The sequence below is a fragment of the Sinocyclocheilus grahami genome, unplaced genomic scaffold, assembly GCF_001515645.1.
Source record: "Sinocyclocheilus grahami isolate Dianchi unplaced genomic scaffold, SAMN03320097.WGS_v1.1 scaffold96.1, whole genome shotgun sequence".
NCBI classification, from domain to species: domain Eukaryota; kingdom Metazoa; phylum Chordata; class Actinopteri; order Cypriniformes; family Cyprinidae; genus Sinocyclocheilus; species Sinocyclocheilus grahami.
In genome coordinates this window covers 2292858-2314314 of record NW_015505275.1, presented here as the reverse complement: position 1 = coordinate 2314314, position 21457 = coordinate 2292858, and the positions used below count along the sequence as shown (strand labels likewise).

The 21457-nt window shown below is 37.2% G+C and overlaps 1 protein-coding gene across 2 annotated transcripts; it reads right to left on the bottom strand.

Moving 5' to 3' along the window:
- Positions 1-320: 320 nt before the first annotated feature.
- Positions 321-20167, bottom strand: LOC107587809 (DENN domain-containing protein 3-like). Of its 2 annotated transcripts, XM_016275743.1 has the most exons (24): positions 20079-20167; positions 19131-19255; positions 18451-18715; positions 18041-18156; positions 13566-13684; positions 13073-13184; positions 12806-12925; positions 12372-12590; positions 10534-10649; positions 10077-10232; positions 9894-9990; positions 9708-9811; positions 9396-9574; positions 8786-9310; positions 6097-6356; positions 5849-6019; positions 4693-4822; positions 4512-4619; positions 3438-3577; positions 2785-2951; positions 2314-2453; positions 1975-2087; positions 1422-1559; positions 321-1282 (listed from the first exon to the last, which is right to left on the bottom strand). In XM_016275743.1, the coding sequence occupies exons 2-24, from the start codon at positions 19248-19250 to the stop codon at positions 1079-1081; spliced, it is 3819 nt and encodes a 1272-aa protein (XP_016131229.1). In that variant the 5' UTR covers positions 19251-19255; positions 20079-20167; the 3' UTR covers positions 321-1078. The 2 variants fall into 2 exon arrangements, with proteins under 2 accessions (XP_016131229.1, XP_016131228.1); XM_016275742.1 differs by lacking the exons at positions 18041-18156; positions 18451-18715; positions 19131-19255; positions 20079-20167 and adding an exon at positions 16591-16695 and having other exon boundaries at positions 8786-9295.
- Positions 20168-21457: the final 1290 nt, after the last annotated feature.

Here is a 21457-nt window from a genome sequence, read left to right as displayed (position 1 = left end):
GAAATATGGATATTTATCTTACAAAAATGCATGAATTCACTACAGGAGGCCTTTATTCACCCCCGGAGCCGTGTGAGGGACGTTTTATTATGGATGTTGACAACCAACACCCGCTTACCCCCATTGAAAGGCTTGGAGGGGCCAGGACAATTTTTAATATAACTCCGATTGGATTCGTCTGAAAGAAGAAAGTCACATACACCTAAGATGCTTTGAGGGTGAGTAAAACACAGCCAAATTTTCATTTTTGGGTGAACTAACCCTTTAATGCAATTATAAAAAGAAGAAGCAAAAAAACAAGATATTTAACACAACCCAGGCATTTCTGTGTGAGATTCCCCCAAAACATTTCAGATATAAAATAAATACAGATCTACAATATCAAAAACCGAGACAGTAGTGTCTATCAAAGAGGGTTTCATACAATCTTACAAGCCACTCCAGAGACACCACAAAGACTGGCACACTGTTACACAATCTATTCATTATGGCTGCAGTCCATCCTCAGGCAGTGCTGGTGTTTGGACCTCAATTCCCTTTGATCCAGAGCTTTTCAGGAAATTGTGTACATGGCAGCTCCACAAACCTCACCCGATTCTATATTCAGCTTTCTTGGAATAAGAACAGCTCTCAAAAGACTGAAAGCTTTCAAATTAATTCCAAAAGATATAATAAACTTATTTATATTTTACAGCTTTGCTTATACTCAGGCAATACAAAAATATATTTCCACAGCGACCGTTGAGATCTTAGCATTCTTAACATAGGACTATTTGTAGGGGAAAAAAGCCTTGTAGTAAGTAGTTGTTTCACTCTCTTATGATACGTTTTTGCAACCTTCAGGATACTCTAGTTGGTTGTCATAGTGCCATGATTGGCTAACTCCAATCAAAACCAGTATAAACAGCTCTTCTCACCAAAGCCTAATGGGATGACATGACACTTTTTAAGGGAAACTGCATATACATCTCTTCCCCTAAGTTTAGCACTGTTTCTAAGGAACAACCTGCATGTCACATATACAGATGCACCTGTTTATGAAGCTGATAAAACTTACAATCAAGTTGTGTCAGCTTGTTTAATCTACTCTCCAGATGGCGATTTTGCCATCACGTTTTGCAGAGCCGCTGAGTATGTATCGGTCCTCTGCTGAGAAGAGAGTTTGAACAGTGTCTTCATGGGCCTCAAGCTCCTTCTCAACCATCAGGTTCTCAGAGTTCAACACAAAGATCTTCCCCACAACCTTACTGAGGCCTGACCCACCACTACAACCAATCCAGACCTAAAGAAAGAGAAAGAGGAGACCATGTCTTGTGTGTGTGTATATATATATATATATATATATATATACAGTATATATATATATATATAAATATATATGGTATGACTATGGAAATGTCATGTAAAAGGTCACATCTTACCTGATCTTTCACTCTGATCATACAGGTGACCCCACTACAGTTGGGGAGTATGACCCATTTAGGTGGTTTGACGGGGTCGCTGGAGTCCCATACACAAAGCTCTGCTGAGTCTGTGAAACTTGTCCAGATCTGTCTTTTCTATAAAAACACATAACAAGAGCCTGAGATCGTTGATTATATCCGAGCACATTATAATTTTATGCAATTCATACCATTTAGTGGCATGGCTGACCTCTCTGACTGTCTGGGTGTCAATTGTGTTTGTGCAAATAGCAAGGAAAAACTACACACTAAAAAACAACATAAAGTTGCAACAAATCACATTCACAGAGATACCATACTCACTTATTATAATAATAAATAAAGACTTATAATTTAAAACATGCCTTTTGTATTTATGTATAAAGACCCATTTATACAGTATAAATGGAACTTAAATATATATATATGTGTGTGTGTGTGTGTGTGCATTTTAAGAAGGGGGATCATCATATTTAGGGGTCATATTTGGTTACAGCTGATACTGTGAGAAGACAGTAAAGATGATACAAACCTCCATAAGCAGTGCGACCCTGCTGAAGGATGTGGTTTTCACTTCACCTGGGAGGGAAATCTTACAAAGCAGAGCTCCACTGGGACTCAGCTTCATGACACAATCCCTAGCACCTTCACAAACAACAAACACATGCTACATTTAAATTAAATAATATATATCCTGATTAACCTCAATAATGTCAAGCTATCCATTGCCAAAAAAAGAAAAAAAAATTCCTCTGAAAAAATGGCCATCTGAACACTTTTGTAAAATTTATGTAAAAACTCTATACTATGAATTAGAGCTTCTAGTTAACAACAGTTTTGGACAGTTTTGCCAGGCTGATGACAAACTTACCACACCATAAGGCATCATTGTAAACTTGAATGAACTGCAGTCTGTCACAGGACAGATGAAACTGCCTCTTCACCTTCAGAGAAGGGACGTCCCAAATGATCACAGTGCCATCTGCACTACAGGAATACACCTGCGCTTGGCTTGGAGAACACATCAAAATTATATTTCTTCATATTGTGATCTCTATTCTCAATCTCAGCTGCCAAATATACAGAAAATATCACAAACAATGCTGCCACCTGCTGGTGACACGGTTAATTGTATTTTTGGAGTAACTAATATTTATCTTTATTTTTGATCCATCTATAATAAACAAAATGTACAAATAAATAATAAAATATATAATTAAAATGTGTGTATATATGTTATATATAGCTTATATATATATATAACTTTAGATAAAGAATTATCACAATGCACTTGGTCTGATCCAACCGCAGCCAGGATATGTTGCTACTGTCCAATACTCACCTTGATCTGTTCTCAGGGTTCATTTTCTCCAGGGCGAAGTCTGTGACCTCTCCATGGTGCTCAGTCAGCTGTTTATGGCACAGCATACTGCAAGTGTTGATTATGTAAATGACAGAGTCCTGAGAACCAATCCACACCTGCTCCTGGTCCAATCCCATCATGCAGTTCTGGGCACAAAAAAAAAAAAAAAAGACTGCTGTTTGAAATCTTACAGAATTACACTTTAATTTTCACTCTTCCACAGATCCAAAAACTACAGCCAGAAGTATAAGACACTGGAAAACAAAGCTGCAACAAGATTCCAATCCACAAGGTGGCATCAAACACAATTACTGTGGCAAAAAGAAAAAGATGAAGGGGTCTGTTACTTGAAAAACAAATTCTTGCTGACTGCAGTGTGTCACTACATACAGAAAACATCAGATTTGCTGAACTTTTCTATCATCTTTAATATGTGACCCTGGACCACAAAACCAGCCATAAGGATAATTTTTTCGAAATTGAGATACATTTTTCAATAATTTTTACCCATACAACATATTTTTGTCTATTTCTACAAATATACCCCAGCAACTTAAGACTGGTTTTGTGGTCCAGGGTCACATATATTAAATCAATTGACATAATCTTAAAATCAAATAGCAGCATCTTACCAGTCGAGATTCTCCTAAATGAATGCAGTTTTGCTTCAGGGACCAACTGACAGCATCAAACACAACCACTTTCCCACAGCTGAGAGCACACCAGAGCTTAGGGTTTCCATCCACATCGCTGTCTGGGAAAGTTAACTGGCCTGGAAGAAGTTAAAAAGAGTTATTTATCATTAAACCTTACACAAACACAGTTTATATATAACTTTAAAAAAAGCTCCAAATTCCCATTTAGGTGTTTTTCAAAATGTAAATCCAAACCAGTCCTTTCGTTTCTAAAATAATTACAATAATAATTTAAACTGATAAACAAATGTATTGCTATTCTGCTTGGGATCTAAGCACACAGGCATTATAGCAATCCTTGACTACATAATTCAATTTAATTTGCTACATACTCCCAAGTCGAGGCTTAAATATGGGTTATCTGAAGACTTTCAAGTGGGGAGCATGTGGAGAAGCATTTTGGTCAAATCTCCTCACTGCTCCCCTTGTTCCTGCTCAGCAGTTCCACAAATGCTAATTGGACAATTCCACATGTCATGTGACATTGCCTTAACAAACAGACCAAGAATTGTACACATTCACATGCCACTGGAAAACTTTCATTTTGATAACATGCACATGCTCAATTCAAAATAGTATGTAGCTTTGTCCAGTATGATTAACTTTTAATGTGTATAATGATGAATTTTTAAACTGAAATAATGCATATCATTATCTGACAAAATCTCATGGCGACAGATTAGACAGGACGAATCCAGACAATTAATGTATCTTAAAGGGATAATTCATCCAAAAATGATTTGGAATGACATGAGGTTGAGTAATTAATAGGGATGCACCGATACTGAGCACCTGTACTTGTACTCGTTAAAATGCCCCGATACCAAACGCTGACACCACACAGCATGTGATAAGCACCAAATTCAGACAAAGAAACACCGACAACAGAACAACAGACAGCAGAATGGAGTTAAGGATGTCTACTACGAAGTATATGTATGCATGACAGAATTGTAATTTTTGGGTGAACTATCCCTTTAACTATTTCTCCAAATACTCCTGCATGCAGACCTGGAGTGTAGAGCAAGACATCGACAGACTGAGTGTTCGTCATGTTCTGGGACGGATTGATCTTGTGTTTCAGAGCCTCTGCTGTGGGTCTGGGGATGATCATGGGCACTGTGGGAATGAAGACAAGAGACTTTAATACAACTGTCTTGTTTTCATCATACAGGTAGGGAGTGAGACACACCTTGTTGCCGTTGCTTTTCATAATAGGCCAATTTGGAGGCAGCACAAACAGCCTTCTGTGTCTGTAAGCAGGCCACCACTGCATCCATAAGCAGGACATTGGTCAGTCCCTGCTGCACATACTGGGGGTCCTGATAAACAGAAGAGTTCACTCATCACAAACTAAAGTACTTTGTGCATTTGTGGCTGAAACATGCAGTGATTTAGAAAAGGAATAACAGTCATCTCCTCAAACAAAGAAAGAGAAACAGAAACTTGAAAACTTAATAAAAAACACACATTGAACAATGTACATCTAGTGAAGTGTGTGTTTATCTAATAGCAGGAAATAGGAATGAACTAGTAGGGCATATCAACGCATGTATGTGATTGTGAAAACTTGCATTCTTTTGTCAGCTGTCAGTAGACACCCTAAACACACCCTGCTACTGTTAGAAACAACTGCAAATTCCTTTGGTAACAGTTTTCTATTTGCTGCAGGACATATTTATGAACCAATATAAATTAACTTCTTATCTTTTTAAAGTATAATTTCCTTGTTCATCAAGTTGTCAAAAGATCATTTTAATTATTTGAATCTCTAATACCTTACCAGTTAAAGATGTTTTGTTAAATTAATGAATACTTTTATTCAACAAGGACACATTCAATTGATCAAAAGTGATAGACTTTTACAATGCTATATTTCAAATAAAAGATAGTTTTCTGAACTTTATATTCAACAAAGAATCCTGAAAAAAATGTATCCAGAAAATTAAGCAGCAAATCTGTTTTGAACATTGATAACAATAAGTATTTTCTTCAGCGACAAATCGGCATATCAGAATTATTTCTGAAGGATCACGGTGCACTGAAGACCGGAGTACTGAAAATTCAGCTTTGCCATAACAGGAATAAATTACATTTTAAAATGTATTAAAATACAAAACAATTGTTTTTGACAGTATTGCTGTTTTTACCGTATTTTGATCAAACAAATACGGTGTATAAAGCCTTTGTGAACATTCTTTTGAAAACAGTATCCCATCATTTGAACGGTGTGTATATTTTATTCTATTATTAAACTGAATAAAATAGAAAATGGTAAGAAATGGTTGATTTTATATTTCATGTTTTGATTCCAGCTTTAGATGTTTCACAGTACGGGTGAACTTTACCTTATGGTTGTCTGCCATCATTCTCCCAGCCCACATCTCCTTGACCATCAGGTTCCACAGTTCACACTCAGATTTTAAATTAGCCTCAAATATCTCTCTCCTTCGGCTGTTCTTGATCTTTAGAGATGGGATCCTCAAAAGCGGGAATGAAGCAGTGGAGATCTTTACTTCCTGGGTTCACAGGATTCATACGGTTACCCCAAACACTACCTTGTCATTTTAAAAGTAATATTGCAAGACTCACAAACCTCAATGTCCCTAAACTTGGTAATCTCAACGTATTCACATCTGCCTGTGGTCAGCAGAAAGAGCCTTTTCTGAGTCATGGCGATTTTACCAACGCCATAACTAGTCTTCACAGAGCTGGACAGCTTGTACACACACTCACTGCTATCTAGACGTTCCAGCACCTCAGCAGGCAGGTCAATGTCCTGTGCTTCTGCCTCGGCCTGTTTCCAGAAGTTATAAAACACTCTGAACATCTCTGGATGAATATGCTTCGGACCACCTGAGAAGAACAAATCTATTGTAACAAATAATTTTACATAATATCACAGTAAATAGCAGAATATTTTTATTTTATTTTTCATATTTTTAAAGCAGCACTATGTAACTTTTTCTGTGTTCAAAATTTGCCAAATGTATATAATGAGCGAGTACATCATGAATTCATGTATTCCGTGAAGTCTTATTCCGAATCACTACGGTACACTTATAATAAGTACTTATATTTGGACTATTGTAGCCTGGTCGGGTCGTCACCGCTGCGGAGTAACATATACCTGCGTGAATCGCCATAGACATAAACTTAGAGAAGTAGCTCTGGTTGGAATGTTCTTCCGCGGGATGTGTGCAGTTCTGTTTATTAACCGCTAGAGCGCCAAAAGTTACATAGTGCTGCTTTAAAGGGGTCATATGATGCAATTTCAATTTTTCCTTTCTCTTTGGAGTGTTACAATCTCTTGGTGCATAAAGAAGATCTGTAAAGTTGCAAAGATTAAAGTCTCAAATCCAAAGAGATATTCTTTATAAAAGTTAAGAGTCAGCCACGCCTACCTAAAACGGCTCGGTCTAACACGCCCCCACATATCTACCTCACTATATGGGAAGATTTGCATAACGCCGTCCAAATGTTCACACAAAGAAAGAAGGCGTAACTTTTATTCTCGCTGTAGTATTGTTGTTGCCGCCCCCATGTAGTGAAGGAACCGTGTGATTCGTTGTGAAAGCGAAACTACTTTGTTTGGCCTTCCAAAAGAGGACGATATCCGCTTCGTCATGCCTGGAGCTGATCCATGCTGGTTGCTGAGGAAATACTACAACTTTGCGCTGTGGATCGGCTTTCACCGTGGACGAAGCAGAGTCCAGCCCGGGGTCGTCACATGTGGTTGCCGCAAGCCCGCTGGACGCTCCTTCGTCAAATCCGTCGAATCAGCACATTTTATGGAGGATGTTTCCTGATCCTGGGAGAGTAGACTACAATGCCGGTTGTTCTGACTCAAAGACTGTAAGTACGGTTTTTATATTTAAAGAGTTTTTATAGTTTATATATTTAAAGCAAGTTTTTTGGGCAGTGTAGAGTAGGGCTTGTTGTTTGTCATTTCTCCGATCACAAATGCAGACATGGTTTTATGTTTAAGCGGCGCCATGCAACACAACGCGTAAAAAGACAGTATAAGCCATTATAATCCATAATTATGTACCCACTGGATGCAACGAATGCCTCGTTTATAATGGGTTTTAATGTTTTTGAATCGTCGCTCCGGCCTGACAGGGCATCATCACAATATGGTAAGGGGCGTAACATTTCCGTCACACGCTTGAGGTACTTGGCCAATCACAACGCACTGGATAGCTGGCCAATCACAGCACACCTCGCTTTTTTAGAACGATGAGCTTTGTAAAAATCGACGCGTTTCAGAAAGGCGGGGCATAGAGGAGAAACAATAATGTAAAGTATGTGTAAAATAATGTGTTTTTTTAACCTTAAACCGCATAAACACATTTCATTACACTAAATACACAAAATAATGTTCTTTTTAGCAGCATCATATGACCCCTTTAATTAATATTTATTTTATATTTTAATTTATTTGATTACTTACTTTTGTCTACGTAAATACATTAAAAAATAAAATACTACAAGCAAAATTATTATATATAGTTGATAGATTATACATTTTTAAAATGTGAGAATTTAATTTTATGAAAACTGTATTAGAATTTGAAAATTAATATTAATTTAAGGTTTGCTAAACATTAAATATAAATTTTTTAAATAATACAGAAGACAGCTTTAGTAGACAGAACAGGCATTTTAAATTGCCGATATACACTGCTGTTCAAAAGTTTGGGATCAGTAAGATTTTTTACGTTTTTAAGGGAGTCTCTTATGCACATCAAGGCTGTATTTATTTGATCAAAAATACATTATTGATAAATATTAAATAGTATAAATATTATCAGTGTTGAAACTGTTGTGCTGCTTAATATTTTTTTGGAACCTGTGATACTTTTTTCCTTTAAATCTTTGATGAATAAAAAGTTAAAAAGAACAACATTTATTGAAAATAGAATAGAATAGAAAAAAATCTTTAAAAAAAAGAACGAAAAAATTTCCTGACCTCAAACTTTTGAATAGTAGTGTATATTGTAACACTACATTTCTCTTTTTAACTTTTTATTTATCAAAGAATCCTGAAAAAAAGTATCACAGATGCCAAAAAAGTATTAAGCAGCACAATGTTTTTTCTGTATTTTTGATCAAATAGATACAGCCTTGATGAGCATAAGAAACTTTTTTTTTTTTAAACATTAAAAATCTTACTGATCCCAACATTTCAAACAGCAGTGTATGCTAAACACTGACCAACTTATATGGTAATATTTTGCATCTCTAATGGTTTTATACAATGACACACTACAGCTCAAACTTACCGACAGTGAGAGCTTCAAACAGTCTCTGTGAAGTGGCCATGTCCCGCACAATACCAGACTGCTGAGTGCACTTCACAAACTCCTCCAGCTGCATGGGGCTCTTGGGCAGCTCGAACTTCTTCACGTGATAGTCCGATTCCTCATGCTCGCTCTTTTCATTGTTCTTCACCTGACAGATGAGCCGTTTGAGCTCAGATCTCTTCTCTGCCTGGACTTTCTCCTCGTTCTGCAGAGAGTCCACCAGTGTCTTCACCAGCTCTCCAGGAAAAATCTCAATATCTGTTTTGTAGAGGTTCTGGAAGTCGCTGAGGGCATCCAAGCGCTTAGAACTCAGCATGTTGATGAGGCCGTGCAGGTACAAGTATCTTGCTAGCAGGGAGGAATCCTGAGGTGGTGCGGCTGATATGACTTTGTTCAGCTGGATGATAAGATCTCCAAAGTAATGGAGTATGTTGGGGTGGTTCAATGGAGAAGGGAATTCTGGAAGCTGGAAGATCTTGACTGGCCTGACTGGTATATTCATAGGATGATTGGTAACATAAATATATCACGACAATCTAAACACAAAACAGCTGTGCCAATGCATTACAGCATACTGCATTTCTCTTACGCTTATCAGGAATGATCTTAGTTGGAGACATCTGTTTGAGGACACTCAGGTGTTTCTTGTTGTCCAGGTCAGGGAGACTTGAGCCCAAGCGTTCACTCAAACCGCTGTCTAAAGAACCATTTCGCAAAACTATTTCCTTTATAGTGGGTCTGCGTGAGAAATCCATCGATCTACTCAATCTACAGAAATTGACAACAAAAAAATATTAAGCAGAACAACATATATTTGAAATATATATCTTTACTGTCACTTCTGATTAATTTAATGCATCCTTGTTGCTGAATAAAAGTATTAGTTCACAAAACAACTTACTTTTGGTCTTCTGTCTGAGAACTAAGCTCCATTTGGGTAAATTGATCTATTTTTCCATTCAAACGTTCTTTCAAGAATGAGTGGAAAATGTGTGTTTCCAAGACCTGTCATGAATAAAATGCCATCAGTCATACAGTTCTATTTCTAAAGGTTGAAGACCAGACATATTTTTAAATATAAAGTCACCTTTTTATAAAATGGCTGGTCGCCTGGCTCCCTGGTCTTCAGAAACTCATCAGTGTTAAAAACTCTGTGTTCGATATTAAGGTAATCACTGACATCTCTTGAAAAAGAAGCATTATTTTAATTATACATGCGTAGAAGATTCAAAGTCAGTTCTAGTTTTCTGCACAGGCTCTTATTACTGACCTAAACATGTTAACGATGAGCTCCAGGGTGATGTTTTGTATTTCCAAATTGAGCCTTTGTTGCCAGCGCTTTCTCTGCATCCGCAGCTCATTAAGATTGCTACAGATTCTCTGATGAACCACTTCCAGGTCATAGTGTAATTGAAGACCTTTCCTTCTACATGAAGATACAAAAAATCTTACAAAAACTTTGAGCTGTTGAAAGATCAAAGTCTGTTGACTGAAATTTGACGATCAGCATCATGGTACCAAAAAAGTCTGATTGAATTTTTTGGATTTGTCAGCTTGAAACTAATCCTGTAAGCCTGCGTTTGTTCAACTACCATCATGGTACATGCCCCTGGTTTCACCAGCTGGGTCAAATAATGTGAGTTTATTAATATCTTGTATATTTTGATTATTCCAATTAAGATTCTTAGAGTTAGCAAGACTGCATTTAATGGTTAAATGTTTCTTACCGACACTTGAAACGCTGAGCAGCTGCCTGTGGGGTGTCAGGGACGTCAATGTGATGACAGCCAGAGCAGGACACAGTTCCCTCGTCAATATCGATCAGAATCAGGTCATCAGTTAACTGATAAACAGACAATGATTTCAAAGATCAGAAATCACTGAAGTCAACAGGCTGTTGATTTAAGTAAAAATCATGAATTTCTCAACATGTGTGACCCTGGTCTTAAGTAGCACGGGTGTATTTGTAGCAATAGCCAACAAAACATTGTATGGGTCAAAATTATAAATTTTTCTTTTATGCCAAAAATAATCAGGAAATTAAGTAAAGAACATGTTCCATGAAGATATTTTGCAAATTTCCTACTGTCAGTTTATCAAAACTTAATTTTTGATTAGTAATATGCATTGCTAAGAACTTCATTTGGACAGATTTAAAGGGGTCATATGATGCTATTTCAATTTTTCCTTTCTCTTTGGAGTGTTATAAGCTCTTGGTGCATAAAGAAAATCTGTAAAGTTGCAAAGACTAAAGTCTCAAATCCAAAGAGATGTTCTTTATAAAAGTTAAGAGTCAGCCACACCTACCTAAAACGACTCGTTCTAACACGCCCCCACATATCTACCTCACTATGTGGGAAGATTTTCATAACGCCGCCCAAATGTTCATGCAAATAAAGAAGGCGTAACTTTTATTCTCGCTGTAGTATTGTTGCCGCCGCCGCCATGTCGTGAAGGCACTGTGTGATTCGTTGTGAAAGCGAACCTACTTTGTTTGGCCTTCCAAAAGAGGACGATATCCGCTTCGTCATGCCTAGAGCTGATCCGTGCTGGTCGCTGAGGAAATACTACAACTTTGTGCTGTGGATCACCGGATCGGCTTTCACCATGGTACACACCCGAGTCCAACCAGGGCTTGTCACATGTTATCACAGCACACCTTGCTTTTCAGACCGATGAGCTTTGTAAAAATCGACACGTTTCAGAAAGGCGGGGCATAGAGGAGAAACAATAATGTACAGTATGTGGAAAATAATGTGTTTTTTTAACCTTAAACCGCATAAACACATTTCATTACACCAAATACACAAAATAATGTTCTTTTTAGCGACATCATATGACCCCTTTAAAGGCGATTTTCTCAATATTTAGATTTGTTTTCACCCTCAGATTCCAGATATTCAAATAGTTGTATCTCGGCCAAATATTGCCCTATCCTTACATCAATGAAAAGCTTATTTATTCAGCTTTCAGATTATGTGTAAATCTCAATTTCAGAAAATTGACCCTCATGACTGGTTTTGTGGTCCATGGTCACATATTAAAGTTAGCTTGTGACGGTTTTAATTGAGATAGATAGATAAATAAATAACTAAATAAAAAAAATAAAATAAATTGTATACATTTTATATGAACTTAAGCAGGGGTTTTCAAATTTCAGGTTTTCAAAAATTGCAAGGGAAAATGATGTTCCTAAAGGGAACCAACATAAAGGCATCTTTAAATACACAATTATACTATGTGAAAATATTAATCGTAAAAAAAATAAAAAAATAAAACTTCTTATAATTTAATTAACTAATTTAAAATTAATTAATTAAATTAATATTAATAGTTTAGGGGTATTGTACTAAAGCTAAAAGAAATGATCAAATATGATGTTTTGCATTAAGTTACATTTTAATACATAATAAAAATGTCATCAATAGAAACCATTAAAAGCTTTTTGTCCACTCAGATTTTCCCCAGACCCTCTATCACCCCATTGCATGTGGACCCCAATTTGAAAAACCCAGAACTAAAGAACAGCCTTATGAGATAATAGGGACCATTATTTAGGCTTTACTTTGGCAACGTCCTCATAATGGCTGATGTGGCATCCCATGAGGAAGGCAGTCGGTGCCATAACAAAGTCAAGCATATGTTGAGACAATATAGGCACCAGTGGGTGCTGCCAGTGCAGGGGCCAAATATACAGCATGAGACACTCTATGATCAGGGTCAGTTTGGCCCAGTCCGAGGAAAAGAACACCATACACTGCTCTGTGAGTATACTGGCTATGATCTGCAGGGGAACAGAAACATAAAACATTTTTCCAATGTGATGTACACCAAAACATTCAGTAACATTTTTGTTTAACCAAAAAGTTTTACTTTTTTTTTTTGTCTAAAATTGACTGGTTTGGATTTTCAGACCGTCTGTGTTCACTCAAACTGCTAACAAAGAAAACCCCTCATTTTTTTTGTTTTCATATTAAGTCATCAGCATTTATATTTGACCTGCAGCAGCTCTCTGGACTTGAAGCAGAGGAGTGGAAGATGTAAGTCCAGGTCGATAACAGGATGATATTTATCTTCTCTGGATGGAAGGAGAATCGTCAGAGGTCGTAGGGTGAACATCTGACATGAAAATTTTTTTAAATATACTTCACATGTATTATGTATTTTGTCTTTACATTATAACATATCATAGACTTTTTCCATGTTGTTACAATTTCATTTCACTTCTCTAATTTTGCTAAACTTTAGATGCCTAAAAGAACCCACCACATACAGTTGACCGGGAGGAGGAACTGGGACTAGAGCCAGTTTGGCAGAGAACTCCCTCACTTGCTCTTCCATATCAATCATTTGACAGATTTTGAGCTGAAATAAGAGGCTGCAGATGGGAAAGTGAAAACTCAGGAAATGGAAGAAAAGGTGCTGTGTGTCATTTTAGATATTAAACAGCTTTCTCCTATATCAGTTTACTGTAATATACAACTACGACAGCAGGCAATTGTAGGTTGAATTCTCTGAAAAGTGTGAATACTGTAGCTCTGCAGTGATATCAAAACAAGCTCTTTTGTTTGTAGTTTCCTGCTTTAATTCAACTAATGCAAATAAATGTGTTTCTTATAGGATGGACAAACTGAGTATTTTATGAAGACAGTGTAGCACAATCTAGTACTGCTGATAAACCTCTTGTTATATATTCTCCTCGGTCTCCCAAATATTTTATTGTTTTTCAATAAATCTAAATACATTTCTTGAATCTTACCTAGACAGACAGTCTTTGAGTGCATTGTAATATGGGTGTTTTGATATAACACATATTGCATAAGCAATGTAGAGTTGCGGAGACTTGTACAAGGACTGATGTCCATTCTGCATCCCTTCCTGTATAACAGTGTTTAAAACAAAACGTTTGAATATGTCAGTGCCTTAATCAAAGCTGCATCATCAGAACACCACCAGTCTGGAAAGTACTCCAAATCACAATTTCAATTACATTATTCAATGATATTAGTCTTATTTTGGGACCTTAAAACAAATTATATTCATATGTGTGTTTGTGAGTGTGTGTGTGTGTGTGTGTGTGCGTGTGTGTATCCTAAATATGTATGAAACATGGTTTATATTCTATATAAACACAGAGCTATATTCTATAATGTGACGGAATTCATGATCCATGCATGTCCGATGTCCTACATTGTCCTAATATGTCCATTGTCCTAATATGACCTATGTCTTACTTTGAATAACCAAATAGGGCATATTTAGGGCCCGAGCACCGATGGTGTGAGGAGGACCCTATTGGAATTGCTCCATTTCTCCTTCTTCTTCTCCAAAGTGAATCGCATTTTTGAGGGCCTAAACATGCTCGAAAACTCACACAAAAAATTCACTTTGCACATGTGTCAGAACTGATATGGTTTTCAGAAGTGGCTGTGGCAAAATGGCTCGATAGCGCCACCTGTACACATTCAATGGAGTGCGCCTCGAGCTACGTTTACATGTACGAAAATCGGTACAGACATGTTACACACCATTACCTACAAAAAAGTATCTTGGTACAAAATCCAAAACCCAACAAGAAGAATGTTATTTTGAATTTCCTGTTTCCTGCCGTTTTTGCCATTTCCAGGCATCGTACTTTGACAAACTCCTCCTACAGTTTTAATTGGATCATCTTCCTCATCCAAATTTGGTGAGGGTTATCATAAGGCCTTTGTGATGTTAAATTGCGAAGATCTTGAGTTTTTGTCAAAGGGCGTGTCCCTGACAGCCTGACAAAGTTTAATGTTTCGCTATGAAACAGGAAGTTGCTGTAACAAACTTCACATGTTTGATAGGTGTTCTGTCCTGAACACATACCCATGCCCATATTCAGTTATAGTCATAGTGCCACCTCCTGGCAACAGGAAGTCTCATGGTTAACACTGTTATGGACTCATAGGAACATATTAAAAAGCGTCAACAAGTGTTAAATAGGCTGGCAACATGCTGGAAACATACTAAAACATGCTAGCAACACTTAGCTAAGTGCTAAAGCATGCTATTAATGCAGTGAAACAGGAAGTTGCTGTTACTCAGGAATGCAGTGTCCAATCTGCCCCAAATTTAACAAGTTTGATAAGAGTCCTGTCCTGAACACATCTACATGGCCGAATTCGGTTATAGTCATAGCATCACCTGCTGGAAACAGGAAGTCACATGTTTAACACTGTTATGGACTCCTAGCAACATATTAAAAAGCATCAGCAAGTGTTAAATAGGCTGGCAACGTGCTAGAAACATGCTAAAACATGCTAGCAACACTTAGCTAAGTGTTAAAGCATGCTATTAAAGGTCCATTATGTAAGTTTGCACTGCTAGAAGGCGCGTATTCAAAAGAAACAAAAGCGTATAGTTTGATGACGCCATGACTGAGTGTGGAATCATGGGAGTTGTCATGTTCATCCCCACAGCTGACACAATCTGACGGGACTCAGGCAGAAATCATGTTCATGGATGAGCTAATGTATTAAAGATTTGTTAACATTGTAGTATGAAGCAGAGGGAGGCAGAAAGCTGTCGAAGCGAAATGATGCTGCTGAAGCAATTGCTAATGAGAGACGAGAGTGACACATGGCTCGAAAGCAGCGGAGCTTTTATTATGCCACACTTTAGCGTTTCCGCTCCTTCTGGTTGTATGTATGTGGGGTAAAGCAGCGCTGTTTTATCCTACTAGGTATGTTTGAAAGTTCTGTTATAATGCTACTCTGTGCAGTCGTCACCTGTCTAATTAAACGCACTACATATTAAAGCGTCTTTGGTGTTTCCATGTTTTCTACAAAACAAAATGAAATCAAGGGTGTATGACGTCATTGACAGGCGACACAATGACACTATAGACACGGCCCGTGTTCTAACTGTGCTTATTTCCATCGTTGGTATAAGTGGCAGTGGGTGGTAATAGACAAGAAATGTACAGTTGCATACCATCATGCAGCTAAAGTCGTGCAAGATTGTGGGTTCGAGTCTCGTACAGGCAGGGATTGTAGGTGGGGGGAGTGAATGTACAGAGCTCTCTTCCACCTTCAGTACCATGACTGAGGTGCCCTTGAGCAAGTCACCGAACCCCCAACTGCTCCCTGGGTGCCGCAGCAAAAAAAAAATTGCTGCCCACTGCTCCGGGTGTGTGTGTGTTCGCTGCTGTGTGTGTGCACTTTGGATGGGATAAATGCAGAGCACTAATTCCGAGTATAGGTCACCATACTTGGCCACATGTCACTTTCTTTCTTTCTAAAGTTTCTTTAGTCATTTAGGCATCCGGCAATCCTACAGCCTGAACCACTGTAGGGAAACCATCCTTACAATACCTTGACCTACCAATTCACCTGCTTACGGTGAACTGTTTCAAAACAGTTTAATGTGGATATTCTATATCCTTTTCACTTTTATTTTGCCTCTGTCCCAACTTTTTTGGAATGTGTTGCAGCCGTCAAAAACTAAATTTGCTCATATTTACAAAATGCATTTATGTTGGTCAGTGAAAACTTTGGAAAACTTTTCTTTGTACTTTTGTCAATTAAATAAAAGTTACAAATCACAGATTCTTGATTTTATTGAATTTTACAAAATGTCCCAACTACTCTGGAATTGGGGTTGTACAATAAACTTTAAGAAAAACTAGAGCAAATTCCAGTTATCACAGTTATTTAGGACACACTCATAAACAGCAGATAAAATTCAGCACAGGTGATCTGTCAATACACAACCATAAGGAGAGGCTAGGTAATAATAATAAAAAAGAATCTGACCTGTATTGCTCTATAGTACTGGAGAACTACTCCATGAGACTGGTTTCCAAACATGTCAGTAAAGACTAGGAAGTGAAATTGTTCATCCTTTTGCTCCTTAGTTATTTGAAGCCCACCTGATTTAAAAGAAAGAAATGAATGTTAGTCTAATCTAATCATTCTAAACGTTGCAGCTACTGTGAACTATTTCACATTTATAGTCAGAGGGAGGCAGAAAGCTGTCGAAGCGAAATGATGCTGCTGAAGCAATTGCTAATGAGAGACGAGAGTGACACATGGCTCGAAAGCAGCGGAGCTTTTATTATGCCACACTTTAGCGTTTCCGCTCCTTCTGGTTGTATGTATGTGGGGTAAAGCAGCGCTGTTTTATCCTACTAGGTATGTTTGAAAGTTCTGTTATAATGCTACTCTGTGCAGTCGTCACCTGTCTAATTAAACGCACTACATATTAAAGCGTCTTTGGTGTTTCCATGTTTTCTACAAAACAAAATGAAATCAAGGGTGTATGACGTCATTGACAGGCGACACAATGACACTATAGACACGGCCCGTGTTCTAACTGTGCTTATTTCCATCGTTGGTATAAGTGGCAGTGGGTGGTAATAGACAAGAAATGTACAGTTGCATACCATCATGCAGCTAAAGTCGTGCAAGATTGTGGGTTCGAGTCTCGTACAGGCAGGGATTGTAGGTGGGGGGAGTGAATGTACAGAGCTCTCTTCCACCTTCAGTACCATGACTGAGGTGCCCTTGAGCAAGTCACCGAACCCCCAACTGCTCCCTGGGTGCCGCAGCAAAAAAAAAATTGCTGCCCACTGCTCCGGGTGTGTGTGTGTTCGCTGCTGTGTGTGTGCACTTTGGATGGGATAAATGCAGAGCACTAATTCCGAGTATAGGTCACCATACTTGGCCACATGTCACTTTCTTTCTTTCTAAAGTTTCTTTAGTCATTTAGGCATCCGGCAATCCTACAGCCTGAACCACTGTAGGGAAACCATCCTTACAATACCTTGACCTACCAATTCACCTGCTTACGGTGAACTGTTTCAAAACAGTTTAATGTGGATATTCTATATCCTTTTCACTTTTATTTTGCCTCTGTCCCAACTTTTTTGGAATGTGTTGCAGCCGTCAAAAACTAAATTTGCTCATATTTACAAAATGCATTTATGTTGGTCAGTGAAAACTTTGGAAAACTTTTCTTTGTACTTTTGTCAATTAAATAAAAGTTACAAATCACAGATTCTTGATTTTATTGAATTTTACAAAATGTCCCAACTACTCTGGAATTGGGGTTGTACAATAAACTTTAAGAAAAACTAGAGCAAATTCCAGTTATCACAGTTATTTAGGACACACTCATAAACAGCAGATAAAATTCAGCACAGGTGATCTGTCAATACACAACCATAAGGAGAGGCTAGGTAATAATAATAAAAAAGAATCTGACCTGTATTGCTCTATAGTACTGGAGAACTACTCCATGAGACTGGTTTCCAAACATGTCAGTAAAGACTAGGAAGTGAAATTGTTCATCCTTTTGCTCCTTAGTTATTTGAAGCCCACCTGATTTAAAAGAAAGAAATGAATGTTAGTCTAATCTAATCATTCTAAACGTTGCAGCTACTGTGAACTATTTCACATTTATAGTATGAATTGCTCTTTAGTCAGTTAACACCTTTATTTTTATACTCTTCATACTGCTGTGAGCTGGCCTTTGCCATTTTCTACAGAGATTTTAAACTGTCTCTCAAGTATTATATTGTGTAATGTATGAAGATCTGCATGAAACAGGGTTGCAGCAGATGCACTGACATGATTCAACAACTATTCAAGATTTTGCATTAGAATTTGTTTCACCTGGAAAGCAGAGTTGTGGCAGAGCCACCAGATCCAGGTCTTTGGGAACACTAACATTCTCTGTGGTTTCTTCTTTGGGGGTTCCAGCCTTAATACCAGGCCTATCATTTTTCTTCTTAATGAAGAAGCGCTGTTGCTGGGTCTGGCTGAAGTTTCTCTCGGCTGGTTCACTGAGACTCTCTTTAGACACAAATGGAGGTGCATGGACCTGTAGGACCTCAGGATCCAGCAGCGGTAGAGGACTTCCATTCACCTGCGGCAAAGACTGGACACAATGCATTTTCAAGACCATTGATATGATTGGAGACATAATCTAAAGAAAATTTAAATATAATTTTAAACCACTTTTTAAAGCAAAATTCACTTTTTAGGTGCAAAAAAAATGTGTATGTACCTACAATATATAAAAAATATATATTATTCTAATTATTATATATTAAATAATAATTAATATTTTCTATAAAATAACTAGATTTAATTTGTTAAATTATGGGTTAACTTGAAAATGAAAACAAAATGCAGCCAAATCAGGAATTCCTTCACATAGTCTATAGCTCTGGGCCTGTCCCATCATGTTTGATGCACATGATGTTTTTAAATAAAGAGCTCCGCTGTTGTTAAGGCGGTGCCTTACCCCACATAACAGTTTAACAAAGACTCGCAGAAGGAAATTATTTTACCTGGGACAGCTCTTTCAGTTTATCATTTGCAGGTCCAACAACGATACATGCGTTCAGTAATCCTGAAGGCAGACCGTCTGCCATTGGGAATAAACAGGATTGTGAACCCACAGCTCTCATAAGATCTGTGAACAGAGAGATCAATGAAGAAAATGCACATATTCATATTCATGTAGAATTCTAGTTCTAATTCTAGTTCCTGGGTTGCAAACTGAAATCTGAAAGAAGTAAAACATTTTTGCTTAACATTGTATATTTTGTGTGATAAACTTTAAAGATGCAATATTAAGTTATATGTACATCAAGTCAGGGGTAACACGACAGCAACACAATGGCATGGTTGTGGGAACAAAGAAACAAACAAAAAAGATACACAGGCACCCGGAAACCACAGATAAAAGAGATGTGTGTCACTATAATCTAATTTTCCTGTTCTGGGAAGTTCCAGGGTTACATTTTACTCATGTGTGTGTGTGTGTGTGTGTGTGTGTGTGTTGCAAGAGCAAAATTTCGTTAAAAAAAACAGCTCAGGCTACAACATATTTTAAAAATATAATTATGTGCGAGTCAAACTAAATATTTATAAAAAAAACTGTAACAAAGGAGTTGTAAGTGAATAGAAAAAATTAAACTTTAATATTTTACTGTAGTCAGCAGAAACATAGCCTACAATTTGCATTCAACTTCAGATAATTAGTCACAGCTATTATTTTGTCTAAATTTATTAATATTTTTTGCTAATTCAAGAACGGTAACTGTAATAATTTAAGTATTTACCCTAATAGGAATAACTGCAAAAAAAATCGACGAGTTGCTGGCGTTCTCTATGAACAGATAAATATTTTTAAAGTTGTTACATAAGGCGATAACATTGTAAAGTTTTTATTAAAGTTTATATTCTAACCATTTACATGCCCATCTTTGCTGGAAATAAAAGAATGCACGCACCTTTGTCGATCACCGGTATTATGAAAGTGAAATTACGCTCGGGACAGGTGGAGAGACAAAAGACCAGGATACTCCACACGCTCCAGTGAGCAGAGTGATCTGCGCCTGCGCTCCACAGTCAACAGCGCTACATGCTGTCCATGCAGGCCCGGATTGGCTAATCGGGAGCACCGGGAGGATTCCCGGTGGGCCGGCCTGTTTTTTGGCCGCGAGGGCCGGTGTGTTGTCATGCTACTGGGTTGAAATATGCTGCCTGCATTCACAGCAGCCCTACTCTTTTATTTATTATTTTCTCGCAGACCATAATAATAACAAATTCTCAATTGATAATTAATCATTCTCTTTGCGAAAATCATTGTTATTTGTGAACGTAGGCGTTTGGGGAAGGCTTTAAGCGACTCGCGCTAACTGCACCCAAGTTCACTGTCCGCGTTTTGATTTTACAAAATCAGTTTGGGCGAATGCAAATTATTGATCATGACGAGCCCAACATTTAGCAAGGCAGGAAAACATTCAGTCTACTTGAACGAAGACATATTTCATTGTAAGTTAATGCTGTTAAATAGAGAGAGAAAAAAAATGGTAACACTTTACAATAAGGTTCCATTAGTTAATGTTAGTTAATGTATTAACTAACATGAACAAACAATGAACAATACATTTATTACAGTATTTATTAATCTTTGTTAATGTTAGTTAATGAAAATACAGTTGTTTATGTTAATTCACAGCGCATTAACTAATGTTAACAAGCACAACTTTTGATTTTAATAATGCAGTAGTAAATGTTGAAATTAACATTAACTAAGATTAATAAATGCTGTAGAAGTATTGTTCATGCTTAGTTCATGTTAACTAAAGTAGTTAACTAATGTTAACTTATGAACCTTATTGTAAAGTGTTACCAAAAAAATACATTGGGGGAAAAAAAAAACTAGTGTAGGCTATTCTTAAAGTTGGACCTCATTATATTGAAGTACAAATCCAAGCACCAGAAGCAACCGAATGAATGAATTTTTATTCATTCACAGGCTATAGCCTATGGTTGAAATGATATTTTAGTTCAAAACTTTAAGTGCCATTGTTTAAAAAAATGCTTTATTGACTGACGTTTCATAGACCTTCACTTGTTATGCTTTCAAATTCCATGCCATTTGTAATTCCACAGTATTGTCACCTCCTAAATTACTACCCTTGTAAAGTCACAATTCTATTATAGTAAAACTTATTCAGGCCGATGGCATTTTAAAAAATTTTTTTTTAGAATAATTGTACATAAATGGATTAAGCAAAACAAAAGTGATATTTCTGAGAACTTCTTAACTGTAGGCAGATATAGGCTTACATTAGGCTATTCTTAAAGTTGGACCTCATTATAT